Here is a 17,484-nt window from a genome sequence, read left to right as displayed (position 1 = left end):
GAAACTACAAAAGTCCCAAGGTGGGATTAGCTCCCCTCCACAGGGATCCAAAGCCGCGACTAATTAGGAAGTGGTATGGTGATCATGTTGACCGCTTTTAGAGTGGGTGGGCTAATCCCACATACAACATACAACTTACACCGGAGTTTAGGCCTAGATGGCTTTGCCTTTCCGCTCCAGTGCTCATCCCGTGCCGCTTTTTGCCCAATGAGCACGCCCCTGAGTATTACATAATCATCAAACTCGCCCACCTCGCATCACCTGATCATTACATAAGCTCACACCACGCTTCGGGTTGATATGAACCTTCCAATCTTCGTCTTTCTGCTCCTTGGCTGTCCTAACGGATGGGCCTCGGTTCAAGTTGGAGGGCTGCCGCTGTATCCGGTTCATGCAGAAGTAGAAACCATGGTCTTCACGGCTGCATATTCTTCAGGCCCTTGTTGCTCCATACCAAAGAGCAGGGTCGTCAAAGTTGTCCTTGGACCCATCAAGCAGTCCACCCATAACCCGAATACAGAATGCTTCTTCAGACTTGTCTCTTCGGTCGTAGCAGTGGGTAGAGCACCTGCATCAATCTTAATATTGCGTGCGAAGTTCAGACACCCTAAAGTTCAGGCACTCAGGGAAGTGGGGCCCCAGATGGTTATCTTAGATCTCCGCTTCTTTAAAATCTCGCCTGTTATAATACTCCGTACGGAGTACTCCGTAGATCAAACCGAATTGAGAAGTGTAGATAAGTTACTTATATTCTGTGCTATCATTGGCCGGGGTATCAATATTCTACTATAAGTTAACCACCCTTCTTTTCCCAAAATTCCATTAAACGCGGCGCCTTTATTGAGCGCATGAATCTAAATCTGGTTACAGCACGATTAAATGTTGTAATATGACGTTAAAACAGAATAAATACTATGAGACTAGAAAGGATCGGTCACTATAAACTGAAATAGTAAGCTTAGGAAGAGAGCCAGGGGAATTGAACAACCATGGCTGGCTATGTCCTGGTCAAAAAAGTGGCGAGAGGCTGGATCTCGTGCTACAAAAGGGACGCAATGGGTCTACTGGAAAAGGCCTACAGATGCCCAAGTGACCGGGATTGAGCCCGTAGCTGGCACAGAGTGGAGGATCTATAGTACATAGTCGGGTGCGGAATGCTGCAGCTAATCCTCCTTGTGCGGGCCAGACCTCAGTCTCTGTCTTCCCCTTCTGGAACAGACCTTCCTGTCAGTGGGATTATGCATCCTGCACACTCTCAGGCCCTTTCCGCGTTCCCCACCAGCCAGATGTTCGGAACTGACTTGCAGGTGGCGTTGTAGTACAGCGACATGGCCTTTTCCTGACACGAAGTGAAGAAGCAAGCCCGCCAAAGCAGAAACCAGCAAAAGCAACCACGGTGGAATATCACCCATCCCCAGCAATACACCCGAAAGCAGCCGCATCAGTGTAACCAGAAGGCCTTGGTACAATCGGGGGCAAGAAGCAGATGAAACAGAAGCCACCAACCCCGAAATCACCGACTCCTGATCTCCCTGAACCAAAAAGTCCCTCCTCACTACTACCTCACAAGCAATAACCGCAGCAACCGCAGCAACCGCCCGTGGACAACGATGAAATAACAGACGATGACACAAATGACGAGCCGCCCAAGCCCCAACCCAAGACAACCACCAAGGCCACCACGAAACCACCCTCCAAGCCCCGCGATATTCAGAGCGTGTGGGCAAGTGATTCTCTTTTCCATTAGTAGGGTGCTCGGTTGCTAAGTTTTTGCTGAAATTGATGACCAGGGTCCTAATGTCCCTGCCCAAAGAGGCGGCTCCTTGGTGGCTCCGTTCTTCCTATTCAGCGATCCTTTGCCTAATCACAGAGACAAGCCCTAGGAATTCATCTCCTGTAGTCTTTATCTGAGCAGTGCGAGATGCCACTGCATCAGTTATGTGGCTTTGGAGCTCCACACTTAGCTGGGTTTTGGAAAATTCATGGGTCGGAGAGGCGGGGGAGTATCCCGTCCAGGCACTGGCCGCCTATATTTTGGTTTTCTGGGGCAGGGTTGGGTCGCCTTGATCTTGCTTTGATGGCTCTGGTCCAGCCTGGGTTGGTGATTGATGGGGGTTGATGGGGATGAGGGGAGTTGCGTTCGGAGTCACACGGACCTCTGGGGCATCTCCCATGTCGGCATCTCCAGTGTGATTAATCGGCTCAGGCTCTTTCTCTTGTCTCTGTTTCGTGGCGCCCAGGTGATAATGTGCTTGAGTAGCAGGGGCTGTTCTTTTCTTAACACCCATGGTGCTGGCTGCCCCGCTGCATGTGCGCAGAGGCATGTTTTGGCACAAACCTGCTTACCTCTGAAAAAAGAGGACGAGTGTGACTCATATCATGTGCATTTGGTAATACCCCAGCAGCCCCCAGCTCTGCAGCGAAGCTTTTTTTTTTTCCCACAAAATCGTATCAAGTCGCGAAAGGCTTGTAGCAGCTGCTGAAAGTGTGACAGTCAGCAGAAGCCTGATCAGATCCATCAAGAAGCATCAGGTAATACTACTCTATAATGTCTGAATTACTCCTATGTATTTGCTGCTGCTTCTCATACTCATTGAACTATAAGGCAGAACCAGTCTTTTGTGAAACATCTGGTAGGCCGGTTTCAAAAGTCCATTCGCAGTCATTGTCGTATCCCTGCGCGATTCTCTCAATATCGACGACAGCATCCTACGCCGCCAACGTCCTCCTATATCTTTCCTCTCCATCATCGATATTAATAGCATCCAGGTCTTCCTAGCGCCTAGTATCGCACTCGTAACGCAGAATAGACCTCAGTATATCTAACAGTTCCCTCCTCCACTCAGGTTAATGACCCCTAGACAGAGGTACCGCGACGTACTCAAAGTACGCGGGTATGATATTAGCTATCTCCTAGTCCAGGAAACCTGTTACTGTGAGTATATAGGGGTCTATAAGGATATTCCGGTTAGATAAGTCCCTATATAAGAGGATAGGACAGTCCTAATCACCTATACCGGTAGTATCACGCTATACTCGCTTAAGGGTAACTATACGTTCTACGTCTAGGGTAGAGGCCTATAGTGTATAGACGTATGAGTTATCCTACTCTAAGCAGGAGGTGTAATATATATATATCTCTATACTGAATTTAGAGAAGAGGAGGTATAGCTACTATATAGGCCGGCTATAGTAAGAGAAGTAGTACGTACGTATATATATAAGGAAACGGTAGAGCTCCGCCTTAATAGTCTAGCGCTTCAGAGGGGTAAGTAAGGGCCAGAGCTTAACTAGCGGTATACCCGGCTAATAAGTAAGGACAAGGCCCTATTAGGTACAGTTAGGCATCAAGGTATCGGAGGTTATTCTTAGAAGTATAATAACGCAAATAACGCGTGGGATATAGGGGCCTAGGATAGAATAGGTAAGTGTAGTTATCTTACCTTCGCTATCGTTAGTACCCAGTTTAAGGATAGTAGAGGGAGAATAAGTAAAAAACTGGCGTCTAACTTTTAGAACAGTCGGCCCTAAGAATAGAGGGAGGCTGGGGAGAAAGGCCTAGTTCTCCCGAGGAAGCTGCTCTGGTTCCTAAGAGCTCTCGTCATATAGTGTTATGTTAAACGGCGATGTGTAGAGAGCAGTCCAGAGTATCAGGCAATATTAAGGGTTTACTTAGTTAAGTAACCTGGTGCTAAAGTGCGATGTCCTCTGAGGAAGATAATTGATTGATATCTATCTATGCGAACCCCAATGGTAGATATAGCCGAGTCCACCGGACCGAGATTCCTCCGGTCAGGGATGAAATGAGCGGGTAGCTCAGGATCGGGGAAGTCGGGGAGTCGATTATCTGAACTGCACGAGGCTTATAGGCGAGATATTTAGTGCTGCCATTTCACCAAGTCGCTGGATACTTTTCTGACTTCACTTAGGGCTATGATCAACGACGCGTTAGGAATTTGGTCGGTTGATTCGAATGCACATAAGAACGAGATCGCTCGCACTACTTTCCTCAAGGGAAACTTGTTGGCGGCAATGGGCAAAATGCAAAAAGCTTCTATTGCCTTAAGAGTTGCTTGTCGCCTGAGGAAGGAGATCACCGAGGAGGATCGACTTTTGAAGAACTTGACGATGAAAGACTTTGACGAGATCGTTGCTTTTTGGGCCCGTTAATGAGCGTTGTTCTTCCTTTCTTTTATCTTCTTCTTCTTTTTATATGCGGGAACAGATTCTTGCAGTTACACAGATATCAGATTGAATTGGAACTGTTCCATTCCGATATTTAAAATGCCACATCGAGGCCGTACTTCTCGTAATCAAAGTCTTCCAGACTAGGTATACTTTCTGCCCAGCCATCATCAATCTCTCCTAGCTGCCAGTCATCTCCGATCTTAAATCTTCCTGATCTCCCAGCCAGGATATCTTTATGCATCGGCTGATACTCGACCGCCACATCTGGATGCGGTACCCAAACAACTCTCATACCAGCGCGTCTCCCAGCCTCTACACCAGCGATGCTATCCTCGAAGACTAAACATTCATTGGGTAGGATAGCCTTTTCCTCAGAGTCTATTCCCGAGTTCAAAGACTGCAACGCGAGCAAATAAATATCGGGCGCTGGCTTCCCTCGACCCCGTCGCATTCGTGGATCATCACCCAGGATTCTCCTGTCCGACCGAAAGAAGCTCAACAGTAGTTTCGATTCCGGCCCCGCAGTTTTCAACTCATAACTACGGGTCTTGGTGCTGGAAGCCAAAGCCAGCTGAATCACGTCCCCAGACGAAGCACTCCGTGCACGGCTTAGATTCGATAGAATCTTCTCCGCGCCAGGCAACGGCCTGCAATCCGGGAAAAATAGTCGCATGCCCTCGCTTGATTCACGGGCGAATTTCTCGCGGGAGATAGGTAACTTGGCCCAGTGGTGGAATATATCGCCATTTGTCGAGTCTGCGACACTCATGAGCTGGGCTCGAATCGACGGAGTCAACGGAGGCCTTCCGTACCTTTCCAGCAGTTGGTTCGTGGATAGACTGATTATGTCTTCAGAGTTGATGAGGAGCCCGTCCATGTCGAAAATGCAGGCGCGGACTGCGGGGAAGCTGGTGGTCTGTGTTAGCTTCGCGGATTACAGAATTCGTATGTTGACTTTAATGCCTCCGCTAATTGTCGTATATAGATGCACATGTTCGAGGTCACTCACTCTGGATTAGGGGGAGCCATGAGAACCGAATGTCAAACTTTGGTCCCGATTGATGGCAGAGCGGAGTTGGGATTTAGTCGAAAAGCCCAGCTCGCCTTCGCGACCCCAATTCCCGAAGGCCTGGAGGGGTTAGACACCATACATTTCGAGGTATCTTTTGTATGCGTTTCCCGTATAAAAGGTACATATTCTCCGCTAAAGTCGTAGAACGCGGATCTGAACTATAATATTCTAGGATGAGGAGACACTGACTTCTTAGAAAACCCTGTCACTCGATACCAAGCCAGTAATCTAGTGTAATAGCAACCACCATGGCGGTGCAGAAATGTGGTGTGTCTATCTTTATAAGTCGAGGTTACTTCCAAGGTTCTAAAACATCGTCTTGCACTATTTGAAGTAAGTCAACATGAATGATATCAATATTTAGGGCCGCTCCAATTCTGAATCGATCACGCACCTGCGCTGTGCGCTGTTGGCTGTTTTTAGTTCTTGTGTTAGCCCGTACACAGCCCCGCGCTAGTGGACTGACGTCCTTTCTAATTCGTACTCTTTGATATCGCACATCACTTTTCAACCCTATGGTTTCGTTACTTGAATTACCCAATGAGTTGTTACTCTTGATAAGTACGAATCTGAAATCCGAGGCGGATCTCTCGCACCTACTACAGGTGAACTATCACCTATACGACCTTCTTCTTGCCCGTCTGTATCAACAAAATGTGAAGTGCTCGAAAAGCCAAGGCTTAAATGTGTTGCCAAGGAAAATGAAAGAGGCGTGCGGCATTTCCTCTACTGGGGGGCCTATGTGGATGTCCCATCCATGCCAGTTAAAAAACCAGAACCGATTCGCCGCTTCCCACCTCGGTTTCTTGGGCCTCTACCTCGGACCCCTCTTCCGGCCCCTGGGTCCCCATATCGCATTTCACCTAAACTTCCATCTGATTTCGAAAGAGAGACACCCCTGAGCATAGCCGTGAGCGCTGGAAATGATGCTGTAGTAAGGCTGCTCCTGAATCACGGGGCTCAATTGAACGACTGTGTGGGCGAGCAAACCTGGACCCCATCAACCCATCCCGCGGTTAGTGCGCTTCTCGCAGGCCATGAGAGTACCCTCGGGATACTTCTTGAATGGGGGGCTCAAACAGAAGGATGCAACCTGTTATTCGGAGGATTGATCAATTGTGCAGTGGCTTGCGGTCGAATGCCGATGCTGAAGCTTCTCATCAGATCCGGCGTTGATGTAAACGCTAAAATCAACGAAATATGTCCGTTACTTTGGGCAGTGCGCAGAGAGCCAAACTATGCATCCATGGTGGAAGTCCTTCTCGATAACGGAGCGAGCATTGCCTTGGTTGATGATCACAAAGGGAAATTGCTACGCACAGCAATGGAAAATGGAACTATCGAAACAGTTGATGTGCTTTTGAAGCATGGAGCAAACTATCACGAGAGCTTGTTCTATTCGGCTGTAAAGGGATACACTCTCGAGACAGTCCGTCTGCTTCTAGATCATGGAGCTGTGGTTAATTTCGAATCCTTAATATGCGCGGTAAAGTCTAATGATTGCGATATATTGGAGCTGCTTCTTGACCATGGATTTGATCGCAATCGAAGGGATTCTAAGGGATGCACTATTTTGCACCGCGCTGTTCGCCTCTATTAAGGCATTTCACTCCAAACATAGGGATTCCCACTCCAAACATAGGGTTGAGCACCATCTGCAGCCGTGGCCCGAGTGCACCGGTTTTCCATTGTCCACCGGTATCTAGTGCACCACATGTCGCAGCGTATTTGCCGACGCCAGGGAGATCGCGACGGAACCGCAGAAGAAATCGTGAGGTGACTTATCGGACGTGGCGCGGATGTGAATGCTATGGATTGGAAGAGGCAAACACCACTTTACTTCGCTTGGAAATATGCTTCACCTGCTGTGCAACAGCTACTGTTGGAAAATGGGGCTGATTGGGCGGCCATGTTGATGATGTACTGAGAACAACCGAGAAAGATAGTTTCTCCAGTAACATTCCATCTCCATGAACGATCTTAGCGTCTATATAAGGTATATTGTAGGTTTATGCTTTGGGATAGTATTCTCTCTGTCCTGCCGATCTCTGGTATAGCCAAGCTACAATAATATATGAGCAAACAAAAATCACCATGTCATGTGCCAGTCAAAAATCAAGGAAGCTGCAGCTGACTACTGCATCGTTGCGCCGATGTTCTAAATGTTAGATATGCAGCTCAGTGATTGACCCAGAGGATGATTTGAATATTTGAACATATTTCTTGCAGCTTCGAACGGGGCAGAGTCCCAAGTCGCACCAACTCGTTCATACGATAGAGGCTGGCGAGTCATATAGTGAAGAATTCTTGCCGTTTATTTCTTCTCTATACGGGCTAATTTTAGACTTGGTGTCATGTGCCGTATACTGACATGTGTTTTGAGATTTATTTATTTATTTATTTATTCATGATCTGATACGAGAGAAAAAGGTGATCAATTCCAAGCATTATTCTGCCAGTCGGCAATTTTATCCAGCAACATCATAATTATCACGTTGCTATACACAGTAGCAAAACCCAATGAAGCATAGTCTTGAATGATGGATATTGTCTCACATGAAGGCCAATTGAATCTGAGTTTAATGAACCCCTCGTGTTGACCCTCGTATTGATATGACGTTGGGAGAGACATCGACCACGGCAGAAATAGAAAATCTGGGGTAGTGATTAATGGTCTGAGCTTGAAACATCACTATAAACCGGTGTAGATGGCTTCGTATCAGGTCATCTGGCCGTGTGTTCCACGGTTTGCCCTAGAGTTGACGCATTTGTATGTCTTGGTGTGTGATGTATATATAGACACCGACAGAAGGTCTTACTGAATAACTTCTCTAATCAACTGAGCACACTCTGTTCTCGCATAACTAAGACCTAAATATCTACGCCAGGAAGATGCATCTCTGGAAGGCTTTTATTCTTACCCTTGCTCACCTCGCCCTGAGCCGTATGTATCCCAACAAACACCTACATTGGCCCCCACCCTACTAACCACACCTTCCCTCAAAATAGAAGCAGCAGCTTGTCCAGCAGGAGGATGTGGTAGTGCCCCGGCTTGCGTTCTCACCGAGACATGCACAACAGCAACCTTTGTCTCACCCTCCACAACGACTATCACAACCTGTGTCCCAACACCCACTTGCGCGGGAGTCTACTGTAAGAATGAGAGACCACATCCAATCACAACGTTGAACGTACCTCTAATTAATACTAGCATCCTGTGAGTTCGGCACCCCGAACAACCAATGCTGCTCGGGCTACTGCGCTGCCAACAAATGCCGATCGACAGATGATGGGTGGCCGTCTTGTAGCGAGGACAATGGGCCTTGCGTTGTCGACGAACACTGCTGTTATGGGAATACCTGCACCAATGGGATTTGTAGCCGGACTTGATGATTCAGAATCGCCGATGCCGACAGCAAGTGTACTCGGAATCAGTTAATGGCTTCCAATGTTATATTGAATTAAGGCTCGACGGTTTATTTTAGGCCGCATGAGTTTGAATGCCTAACCTATGAGTCAAGCGTAATATATCCATGTATTTGTGTAGGCAAGAACAACGTATGTACTCACAAGGCCGACACCTCGGCCCGCTCAGTAAACGTCTTCATAGCAGTTCGCCACAACTCCGGCCCAATACTAATCCTTGCAACGCCCAACCCCCGAATCTCGTTCACCCTCAGTAATGCCGCTCTCAAATTCATTGTCACATTAACTATACCCTTTAGGGAACAAAGTCAGGAACCCCAGCCTTTCTGCCGCCTGAACAACAAATAACCACCCCAACCCATGCCGTAGCCTCATCTACCGATCGCAGCACGCCAGTCGCGTCTATATCTTCCAGATTATACCTTACAGCACCTATAGCGATTACCTGCGTAATGATATCTGCCAACTCGGAGACATCACCGTGTCCATTTTGCATGCCGACGGTCAGTGGCTTGGTAGGGTTCATAGCGCGAACGGCGATTGCGGCTATCGCGGTCAGATCTTGGGGTTTTGTTAGGGCGTTATCGTCGGCGCCGATCACGGCGGCGATCCCATAGGACCCTGTTGCGATCGCGGGGGGTGTTGGTAGTGAGGCAATCATGGAGGCTGTTGGGATGAGGCTGTTAGGATGAGGCTGCGGAAGTTTGGCGATGTCGTTCTGGGATGGGTTAATTTTGGGTTAATTTGGGGTGCAGAATTGGACTATTGAGATTTGTAGATTTATTCCAAATTCATAGAGTTCTTAATCCGATTATCAACTTCAAAGTTTGATAATGTCCTGAGCCATTGAATACGAGGTAGAAATGATGACGAAGAGGATTTTCGGAGCCGACAGTTCTGCACGGATCTACGCAGATCGAGCAAGGCAAACAATGGGCAATGGTTATTATTTCCCCTTGTCTCAGACTAGACAGTTGGAGAATAAGCCGGATGGCGCAAGGGATCCACGGTATTCCCCTCTCCGGCTTATGAAGAATTACACTTGCCCAGCTTGAGTAGACCATGCAGGTCATTTGTGTACACTGCTTACACTGCTTATACTGAACTCGCGATGTAACTGTAACTTGATCTTATTCGGGTTTGCCACTGTCATTTAATTTGGGTTGATTGGGATCGACTCGAATTGACCAGTCCAGCACCCAACATGGGGGCGAAGCTGCAAAGGAACAGAAAGAGTAAAAGGATAAGGAATAAAAAAGGAATAAAAAATAAGAAGGGCGTAATACGGAGTACAATATACACCCCGGAGCCTAGTGGCTTGCTCTCCATTGCTCCATTGGGATGCATAAATGGACCTTCCATGCAGCTGTGAAACTCGAGATCCAATAAGGAAGAGGAACTCAAGGTGGCATTCACTCTATAGCCTGGGGGATGGCCATGGAGACGACCACTCTATGGTGATTTGCAACGTTCGGGCCCGGGTCATCTCATAGTCGAATGCAAGAAAGGCTAAAAGTACCCCGTAGCCAGAATAGGAGCCCGATAACATGTGGTACGAGGAATTGGCCCCGTTTCTCGTTAGCCTATCGAAAGGAGTAAGAGTCCGTAGCAAGCCCACTAGTCCGATGTAGGGCGAAACACTGAATGGTAACACACTTGAACTGGGACCTTTCGGGTTGGCTATCCGTGCCTGGGTGCATATGAACGAGGGGCAAACCAAGTTGTGGCATTCCTGAGGTATCTCGGGGAAATGATGAGTACCCCCGGGTGATTTTTGGAGAAAGAATGGAATGTTTTTCTCCCAGGGTTTTGGTTTCAGCTGTGCTCTGTTGAATCAACCCTCGCCGTTAGAGCAGACATGCTGTCAGAGTTCTTTAACAAAACGTAGTTACGAACCTTTAATCTATATTGAAGTCAAATGAGACCCGACCGCACCCGCATCGGTAAACAAGACTGGACTCGGGAAGCCCCGTGATGGAGCATCGCTTTTTTTCTCCTCACGGTAATTGTATTGTAATAGTAAATGGCTAGATTGTGAGTAGTCGGCTGCGCTTGGTACGATTGGGTATACAGGTGTAGGCCAAGTCTACGGAGTAGTTGAGTGTATATTGTAGTTGACTATATATAAGTTGTAGGATATAAGTAGGTACTTATGTAGTTGTGGGTTTCGGAGAACAAAGGGGAAAGAAGGAAAAAGGAAGAAAAGAAGTTTACAAGTTGGACTTGGAGTCAGAACAAAGGCCGATACAGTATCAAACAGAGTGGACTGGAGGAAATAGAGCATTAGGAGTACGGAGTAAGATATGTTCAATTCTTAAATACTATACATACTAGCATAAGCACATTTGCACATTCGTACTTCGTACTTCCTTATAGGAGAATACTCCGTACATGGACAATTAATTAAAGAAAAAGAAAAAAAAGGAAAATCGGGAAAATCCCCTGTAATTTTACAAGGAATCGCCGTCAGCTCTCCCCACTCTCTCTCCGACGCTTCGCCTTGCTCTTGGCCTTTCTGCCCTTCTCCTCATCTTTCTTCTTCTTCACTTCTCTGTCTATACCATTTGCATCTTACATTCTGCATTGATTCCTCTTATTCCATATTTTCAACGCCGATCTTATGGCGTATGGTTTTACCTCATTCCCTCGTGCAGTTGGCCGCCTGACCTGCAGCTCTCACGCTGCCATCCGACCCTGCTCACAATCTCGAATCCCTCTCCCTTCCTCCCTACCCTGACCTCTCCTCCACTCCCATAATGTCGACCAGTCTGAATATTCCCCCGACCGGGCTGTCTCTCCACCTCGGAGATGAGTCCGGTGATCCTTCTGTCAAGCCAAATCAGATCATGCGATTGAATTTGGTGCAGAGCACCCTCGATGATCTGATCCAGAGCCTACGGAAGGATCAACCGGCTCGAGTCCGGCTGGGAAAACACCCGTCACTTCACTACGGAGGCAAATCTCAAATGTTCCATGCCTACCCCGAAACGCACCGATCCGAGATCTACCACAGCTCATCCGATAAAGAGACACTGTACTTCACCGGGGTGTTGAGCCATAGCCTCGAGGTGGAAAAGGCTAAAAATGCCACTGCGGCCACCGATCAGGCGCTGGCAGATTTGGAGGAAAAATTGAATGCCCATGAGCGGGGAAAGGAGTCGAAGAAGACTCACATCATCTCACACCCTGATGAGTTGAAGGCTCTTCGGGGCAGCAAGTCAGGCTACAAAGGTCCCACCACCAAAATTGAGCTCGAGAAAGATCGTTTCCTCAAGACTGCTGCCAATCGTTCCCTCACTGCTAGTCCTATCTTGGGTGCTCCCAAGTCTCCTTCTTTTGCAATGACTCCAACATCGGCTCCAATGATGGAGAATAAAGACCATGCGAGGCTTGAAGCCCTCAAGGTTCCCTTCATTCACCTTCTCGCTGTCCGTGCCGTCTCGGCCAAGTTCCTTGCCCGCCAAACCCGCACCACCGTCGACGATTGCACCGCCCTCGGCGAGAAATTCGGAGTTCTGAACCGAATCAACCCCGAGAAATATGATCTCAAGGACAAAGTTTACAAGGATCTTGATGTGTTCGGTTTCAATTACACCGAGGAGGACCGGAAAGAGGCCATTGAGAATTCTATCTCTGCCTTCGATCGCATGCGCATCTCTCGGTCCGACAAACTTTGGCAAACACTTCTTCCAAAGGCTGAACGAGGCAAGGGTAAGTGCCTTTCGCGTTTGAACCTTCGTACTGGTCCACCCCAGAAACCTGCCGCACCATCCGCCAAAGCCAATGGGGAAGATTCGGGCAAGGACAATGAGACCGACCGCGCTACAAAAGGATCCGCGCCTGCTCCCAAGACTGCTTCGGCCTCACAAAAGGCCCGCGACAAGGACCCGACCAAGCGGTCTACCAAACCCAAGAATACCAACAGTACCCTCACCGGACGGGTTACGAAGAAGACTGGTGGGAAGGCCCCAGTCAAAGTGGACAGCAAGATCAAGTCCGCAGAATTCGTACACAGTTCGGACGAAGATGATGATACCGACATGCAAGATATTTCCCCTGCCCCCGCCCCCGCTCCCGCGCCTGCACCCAAGCAGCAACCGAAGGAACACAAGCGGACTCCATCCAATTCGAAGCCCCCAGTACCGAAAATCAAGGCACCGGCCAAGGCTCGCACCACCGATACTCCCTCAGTCTCATCTAGTCCTGCTCCTGCTTCCAAGAATAAACCCGAGACATCGAAACCTAAGCTTGAACCATCCAAACCGGCCACCAAGGTTACAGGTTCCAAGCGTCCTCCCTCTCGGCCCTCGACTTCACCGCAGAAGCCGTCTCCACTCGGCTCCTCCCCTCCTTCCAACGTGTCCGACTCTACCAGTAGCAACCGCAGCCGAGCGGACAGCCAGAACCAATCCTCCGGTTCATCTTCATCTTCGCCTCTCATCACCCAGCTGGCCAAACCCAAAGTGGGCCGTGCAGCCCCTGCCGCAGCCAAACCTGCCAGAGCTACTCCACAGACCAACGGCATCGCGAAGGCTACCTCCACTACCACAAACCCATTGAAGCGCAAGGCCGAATCTGATCAATTGTCCGCGCCCCAGGCGGGACGTCCTACTGGAAACTTGGAAGCTAAGCGTCGCCGAGCGGTGAGCTCCTCCAGCGGTGGCAGCACAGGTAGTGCATCTCCACCAATGAGCTATGAAATTCTGAGACAGCAGCTGCGGGAGAAATCTCAGAAATTCAAGAACTTTTACACAAAGTACCGCAACCTACATGACTCCCTTGCAGCGCTCCCCAATCCACCTCAGGTCGACCTCGACAAGCTGCAAAAGCAGCACATTCATCTACAGCGCATGAAGAAGGAAATCTGGGACGAAGATCGGCAGCTTCGTGATGGCCTTCATTCGTAATTTAATTTCGTTATTCTCTTCTATCCCATCTGCATGACCAGTTCGCCCTCGGAAGGGTGCCAAATGAACCGACAGCACGGCGTTTGTATGTTTATCTCTCATATTTCTCATCGTTACCATAGCAATTCATATTATTATGACCCATTTTCCTTCCATGTTCTAGCACTTTGCTTTCGGATAGCTAGGCCACCAATCAGCACAAACAATTAGTCGAAAGCCATATTGACCTCTGAAACCAATGAGACCTCACAATAGACAAAATATCAATACCTCAGTCTCACCTCATTTTGTAGTCAACAAGCACTGGAACCAGCTTCCGGCCGATCTTCACTTTACCCCAGATCGACCAAAACGCCATCTGCAATCTGCTAGTCCCAACGAGGTATTGTGGGCCCTGTTCCATTGAGCGGTGTAGCACGTGGCAGTGTCACGGGATTACCTAGTGAATCAGATGCACGTGATTGTAAGAGTAGACGTCATTTGGTCGCTCAATGAACTATTCCCAGTTGGGTTTAGTCTCGAGGCCATTCGAACTTGCTGGCTCGGAGCATCAGACATAGCAATTGATACATACACGGTCAATTATCTCTTCTATGTTGGAAAGTGCCGGCAAATAATTACAAACAAACATACTCAAGCGCTTATTCTAAGCTCGTTTGACAATGACTCCGCCGGCCCGAGGACGAGGGACTAGCCAGCGCAGCCCAACCGTCTTGGTAGGATTGACTATCAAATCAACCGTACAACCAAGCTCAACTAACACATATTTTTAATACAGGTCACAGATTCAAGAGACCAGCAACAGCCCCAGATACCGCGACGACGCCGCTCGCCCGCAACCCGGTTCATCACCGTCGACAACGTCCTCCAATACGCCTCTGACGTCCCTTCAATGCAGCAGCGCGGCCCACCACCAATCTCACGGGCACGCCGTCTTGCCTCCGCATCTGGAGGCTTGATAACCAGCTCAGGCAGCAGCGCAGTAGCAGGATCCGGCGGCACGATGGGCCGACTCGCTGCGCAACCGCGACTCCCGCCTCGAACAACGAAAGTCAGTGAAAAGCTGGTTCTTCTGCCTGACACCGGCGAACTGGAGGAGGGCGAAATTGAAGAAGACGATGACTCCGATGGTGCCGACCTCGTGGACGAGGAGCTTGTCGCGCGTCTAGCCAAGGAGAAAAATATCGACCCGGAAAGGATCAGACGCCAATTGCTTGTGTCGAAGCGACTTGGGGGTGATTTCGGCATTGATAATGATTTTGCACCCCTGCTGGATGAGGAAGAAGTCATGAAGAAACGCCGTATTGCTCCTGAGCGCGCGAAGAGTTATGCGGAGCGGTTGCCAAAGGCGCGCCGGACGGAAAAGCTTGCGCGTGTTACGGCGTACTGTACAGCCCAGGCGTATAAGATGGGGTCGCTTGCTACTTTTGTTAAGGAGCAGCATGGTGGACGGACAAAGCTCTATGATGATTGTCTCTACACCGCGTATCACCTCCCTCTTTTGCCGGGCCATGAGGGGTATCGTCTGCGGAGTAGCCCTGTGCTGAAATACCCCGGTGGAAAATCCTTGTTGGATGAGGAGATTGAACGGAATGAACTTCGTGATCATCATGATGAATATATGCTTGAGACGGAGGAGCATTCGGTTGGTGGACACAATCGTCCAGAGGATGAGCACCATTATGAAGCGCCGCCACAGCCTGAGGGTCATGATTCCCAGGAGGGAAATCATGCGGAATTCTTGAATGGTGTCAGTGAAGAAATTCGTGGCCACCTCCTTGATGACCATGAACAAGCTACCAGCTCCGGCTCTAGTGTCGATGGGTTGCAGCATATCTCGCCACTCCCGCAACCAGACAGCAACCAAGGGACTGGGCAATCTTCGCCTGAACCTGCACTTCGCCGCCGAAGACACAGCACGGATGATACCCACACTTTTATTCGAGACCGTCCTTCTCTGCCAGCCCCTACATCCTCCTCGTCCTCAACACCGCAAGCCCCAGCTCGGACGTTATACAATGTGGCTGAAATGTTCGTTTTCAGTTACGGCGTTGTCGTCTTCTGGAACTTCACCGAGCGACAAGAGAAAGACCTGCTGGCCGATCTGGCATTTGCAACATCATCTGCAACTGGTATCCCTATCCCTCTAGCGACGATGCCTCTTGATGAGGAGGACTTTGAGACAGAGGAGTTCCATTTCGAGTATTCGACTGAGATCTCGCGCCCGCGAGTCTATAACGATATGATTACTCTTCGCAGTGGCGACCACATGATCAAGCTCGCTATTAGCCATGGTATTGCACAGAGCACTAAACTCTGCTTCTTCGAGGAAGTCATGGCCCGACAGATGGCGGATGCTAAAGACGTTCCCACACGTCTTGCAGTTTCAGGCCAACTGGGCATGAAGCGCGAAGAAGTCTTCCGGATCTTGGGTCGATTGTTCAAGAGTCGTGTCGAGGTCAACCTTTGTAAGTTCCTAACCCCCTTTATGGGTCGTCTTGCAAGCTATGCTGCAGATAAGAGACTTTGTTCCCTACTAACATTCTCCACTAGCTTCTAATATGCTCGACGTCCCCAACTTCTTCTGGGAGAGCGAGCCAACCCTTTACCCGCTCTACCTCGCCGTGCGCGAGTATTTGGAGATCAAACCACGCATCCAGGTCCTCAACGAGAGATGTCGCGTATTCCTCGATCTTGCAGAAATCTTGTCCGACTCGATTGCCGACAACCGCACTTCCCGTATGTCTAACCTTCTCTTTTCGCTCCCCAGCCTCCCAACTAACCTCACTCTAGACCAAACCTGGATTATCATTGTCCTCATCGTCATTTCAATCATTGTTACAACCTCCGAGGTCTTCCTCCGCTTCGCTCTTCTCAATTCAAGCCAAGGGTCTGCCCGTTCACCTGCTAATATCTTAGCCCGTGTCATGGGCCGATCTGTCGCCCCTTCTCCATCCCCGGAGTGGTACCCATACTCTGCCGCCAATGCACCTCCAGGCTGCATCTGTCCCTCTCTCGGACCTCCAGGCGCTGGATCGGATATGGGCGTCAGCGGAATGATAGGATATTGATTCATTTGGCTTTCTAAAATGTGGATGTTATGGCGCACTTGGTGTTGCGGAAGGGGTCACTGGACAAAATTTCTCTTCGATTGCATATTACCCCAAAACTGACAGATTCTTAATACATGTTTCCTTTTTGAATTTGTTCCTCTGCCTACCATTTTAGCAACACTACACTTCACATTCTCGGTCTTCATATACTACTCTAACTGCCCAGGCATGTAGTTAATATTGCCCCGCCATATGACGCTAGGTGCTCTTTCAAAGCCACTTTGGAGTTTGGATTGAGTAAAGGCGTGTCATATCCGTGGACATCCGAGGTCCTCCAAGCTACTCATTGAGCCTAGCCGCAGCGTTGTAGATCCTTGCTTAACTCAGGCCCGATTTGCATCAAGGTGGGTATGACTGTTACAAGTTCTATAGCTGGAGTACATTGAGTCTTGGCAATACATTTATCGACCAGTGAGACGACGTGGAAAGAACGGTGTAGATGCAACGTAGGGCAGAGGGGGGCTGCTGCCAGCACATTATGTTGTACAGACTCATCGGCGCGGTCTAGGCTGCATACAGTCCTTGTACACATTTGGCTTAGTTCATTTATGACTTGTAGATACTCAACTCCTAGAACAAACCTTGGAATAGGAAAGAGATTAAGGTCCTTGATCTCGCTGTGGATATTGGGTAAAGTATAGAGATGACAATGACACGCCTGGAAATGTGTTTTTTGTTTATATCTATAGCTTTTTCTTCTCGCAATTCTTATCATTCATGAGATGTCTCGATCCACGCCAGTTACGATTGGTCCTATCAACCTAGTTTTAGACCTGGG

The 17,484-nt window shown here is 48.9% G+C and overlaps 7 protein-coding genes across 7 annotated transcripts; 4 read left to right on the top strand and 3 right to left on the bottom strand.

Annotated features, from left to right (window-relative positions):
* Nucleotides 1-2,027: 2,027 nt before the first annotated feature.
* On the bottom strand, nt 2,028-2,324 carry N7518_005058 (uncharacterized protein; the record flags this gene model as incomplete). The annotated part of the gene is made up of 1 exon (XM_057185985.1): nt 2,028-2,324. The coding sequence occupies one exon, from the start codon at nt 2,322-2,324 to the stop codon at nt 2,028-2,030; it is 297 nt and encodes a 98-aa protein (XP_057042755.1).
* A 1,609-nt stretch (nt 2,325-3,933) lies between these two features.
* On the top strand, nt 3,934-4,170 carry N7518_005057 (uncharacterized protein; the record flags this gene model as incomplete). Its single annotated transcript, XM_057185984.1, has 1 exon — nt 3,934-4,170. One exon carries the CDS (start codon nt 3,934-3,936, stop codon nt 4,168-4,170), a length of 237 nt encoding a protein of 78 aa, XP_057042754.1.
* A 109-nt stretch (nt 4,171-4,279) lies between these two features.
* Nucleotides 4,280-5,217, bottom strand: N7518_005056 (putative HAD superfamily hydrolase; the record flags this gene model as incomplete). Its single annotated transcript, XM_057185983.1, has 2 exons — nt 4,280-5,096; nt 5,198-5,217. The coding sequence occupies 2 exons, from the start codon at nt 5,215-5,217 to the stop codon at nt 4,280-4,282; spliced, it is 837 nt and encodes a 278-aa protein (XP_057042753.1).
* A 2,935-nt stretch (nt 5,218-8,152) lies between these two features.
* N7518_005055 (uncharacterized protein) lies at nt 8,153-8,650 on the top strand (the record flags this gene model as incomplete). The annotated part of the gene is made up of 3 exons (XM_057185982.1): nt 8,153-8,204; nt 8,270-8,413; nt 8,472-8,650. 3 exons carry the CDS (start codon nt 8,153-8,155, stop codon nt 8,648-8,650), a joined length of 375 nt encoding a protein of 124 aa, XP_057042752.1.
* Nucleotides 8,651-8,981: 331 nt separating this feature from the next.
* N7518_005054 (uncharacterized protein) lies at nt 8,982-9,839 on the bottom strand (the record flags this gene model as incomplete). Its single annotated transcript, XM_057185981.1, has 2 exons — nt 8,982-9,404; nt 9,777-9,839. 2 exons carry the CDS (start codon nt 9,837-9,839, stop codon nt 8,982-8,984), a joined length of 486 nt encoding a protein of 161 aa, XP_057042751.1.
* A 1,603-nt stretch (nt 9,840-11,442) lies between these two features.
* Nucleotides 11,443-13,593, top strand: N7518_005053 (uncharacterized protein; the record flags this gene model as incomplete). Its single annotated transcript, XM_057185980.1, has 1 exon — nt 11,443-13,593. One exon carries the CDS (start codon nt 11,443-11,445, stop codon nt 13,591-13,593), a length of 2,151 nt encoding a protein of 716 aa, XP_057042750.1.
* A 662-nt stretch (nt 13,594-14,255) lies between these two features.
* On the top strand, nt 14,256-16,664 carry N7518_005052 (RMD1 family protein; the record flags this gene model as incomplete). Its single annotated transcript, XM_057185979.1, has 4 exons — nt 14,256-14,309; nt 14,372-16,061; nt 16,147-16,332; nt 16,387-16,664. The coding sequence occupies 4 exons, from the start codon at nt 14,256-14,258 to the stop codon at nt 16,662-16,664; spliced, it is 2,208 nt and encodes a 735-aa protein (XP_057042749.1).
* Between the last annotated feature and the right edge of the window lie 820 nt (nt 16,665-17,484).

This window comes from Penicillium psychrosexuale, assembly GCF_028828465.1.
Source record: "Penicillium psychrosexuale strain IBT 29551 chromosome Unknown utg000003l, whole genome shotgun sequence".
Lineage (NCBI taxonomy): Eukaryota > Fungi > Ascomycota > Eurotiomycetes > Eurotiales > Aspergillaceae > Penicillium > Penicillium psychrosexuale.
The sequence above is the reverse complement of the archived record's forward strand: the minus strand, read 5'-3'. Positions and strand labels throughout refer to the sequence as shown.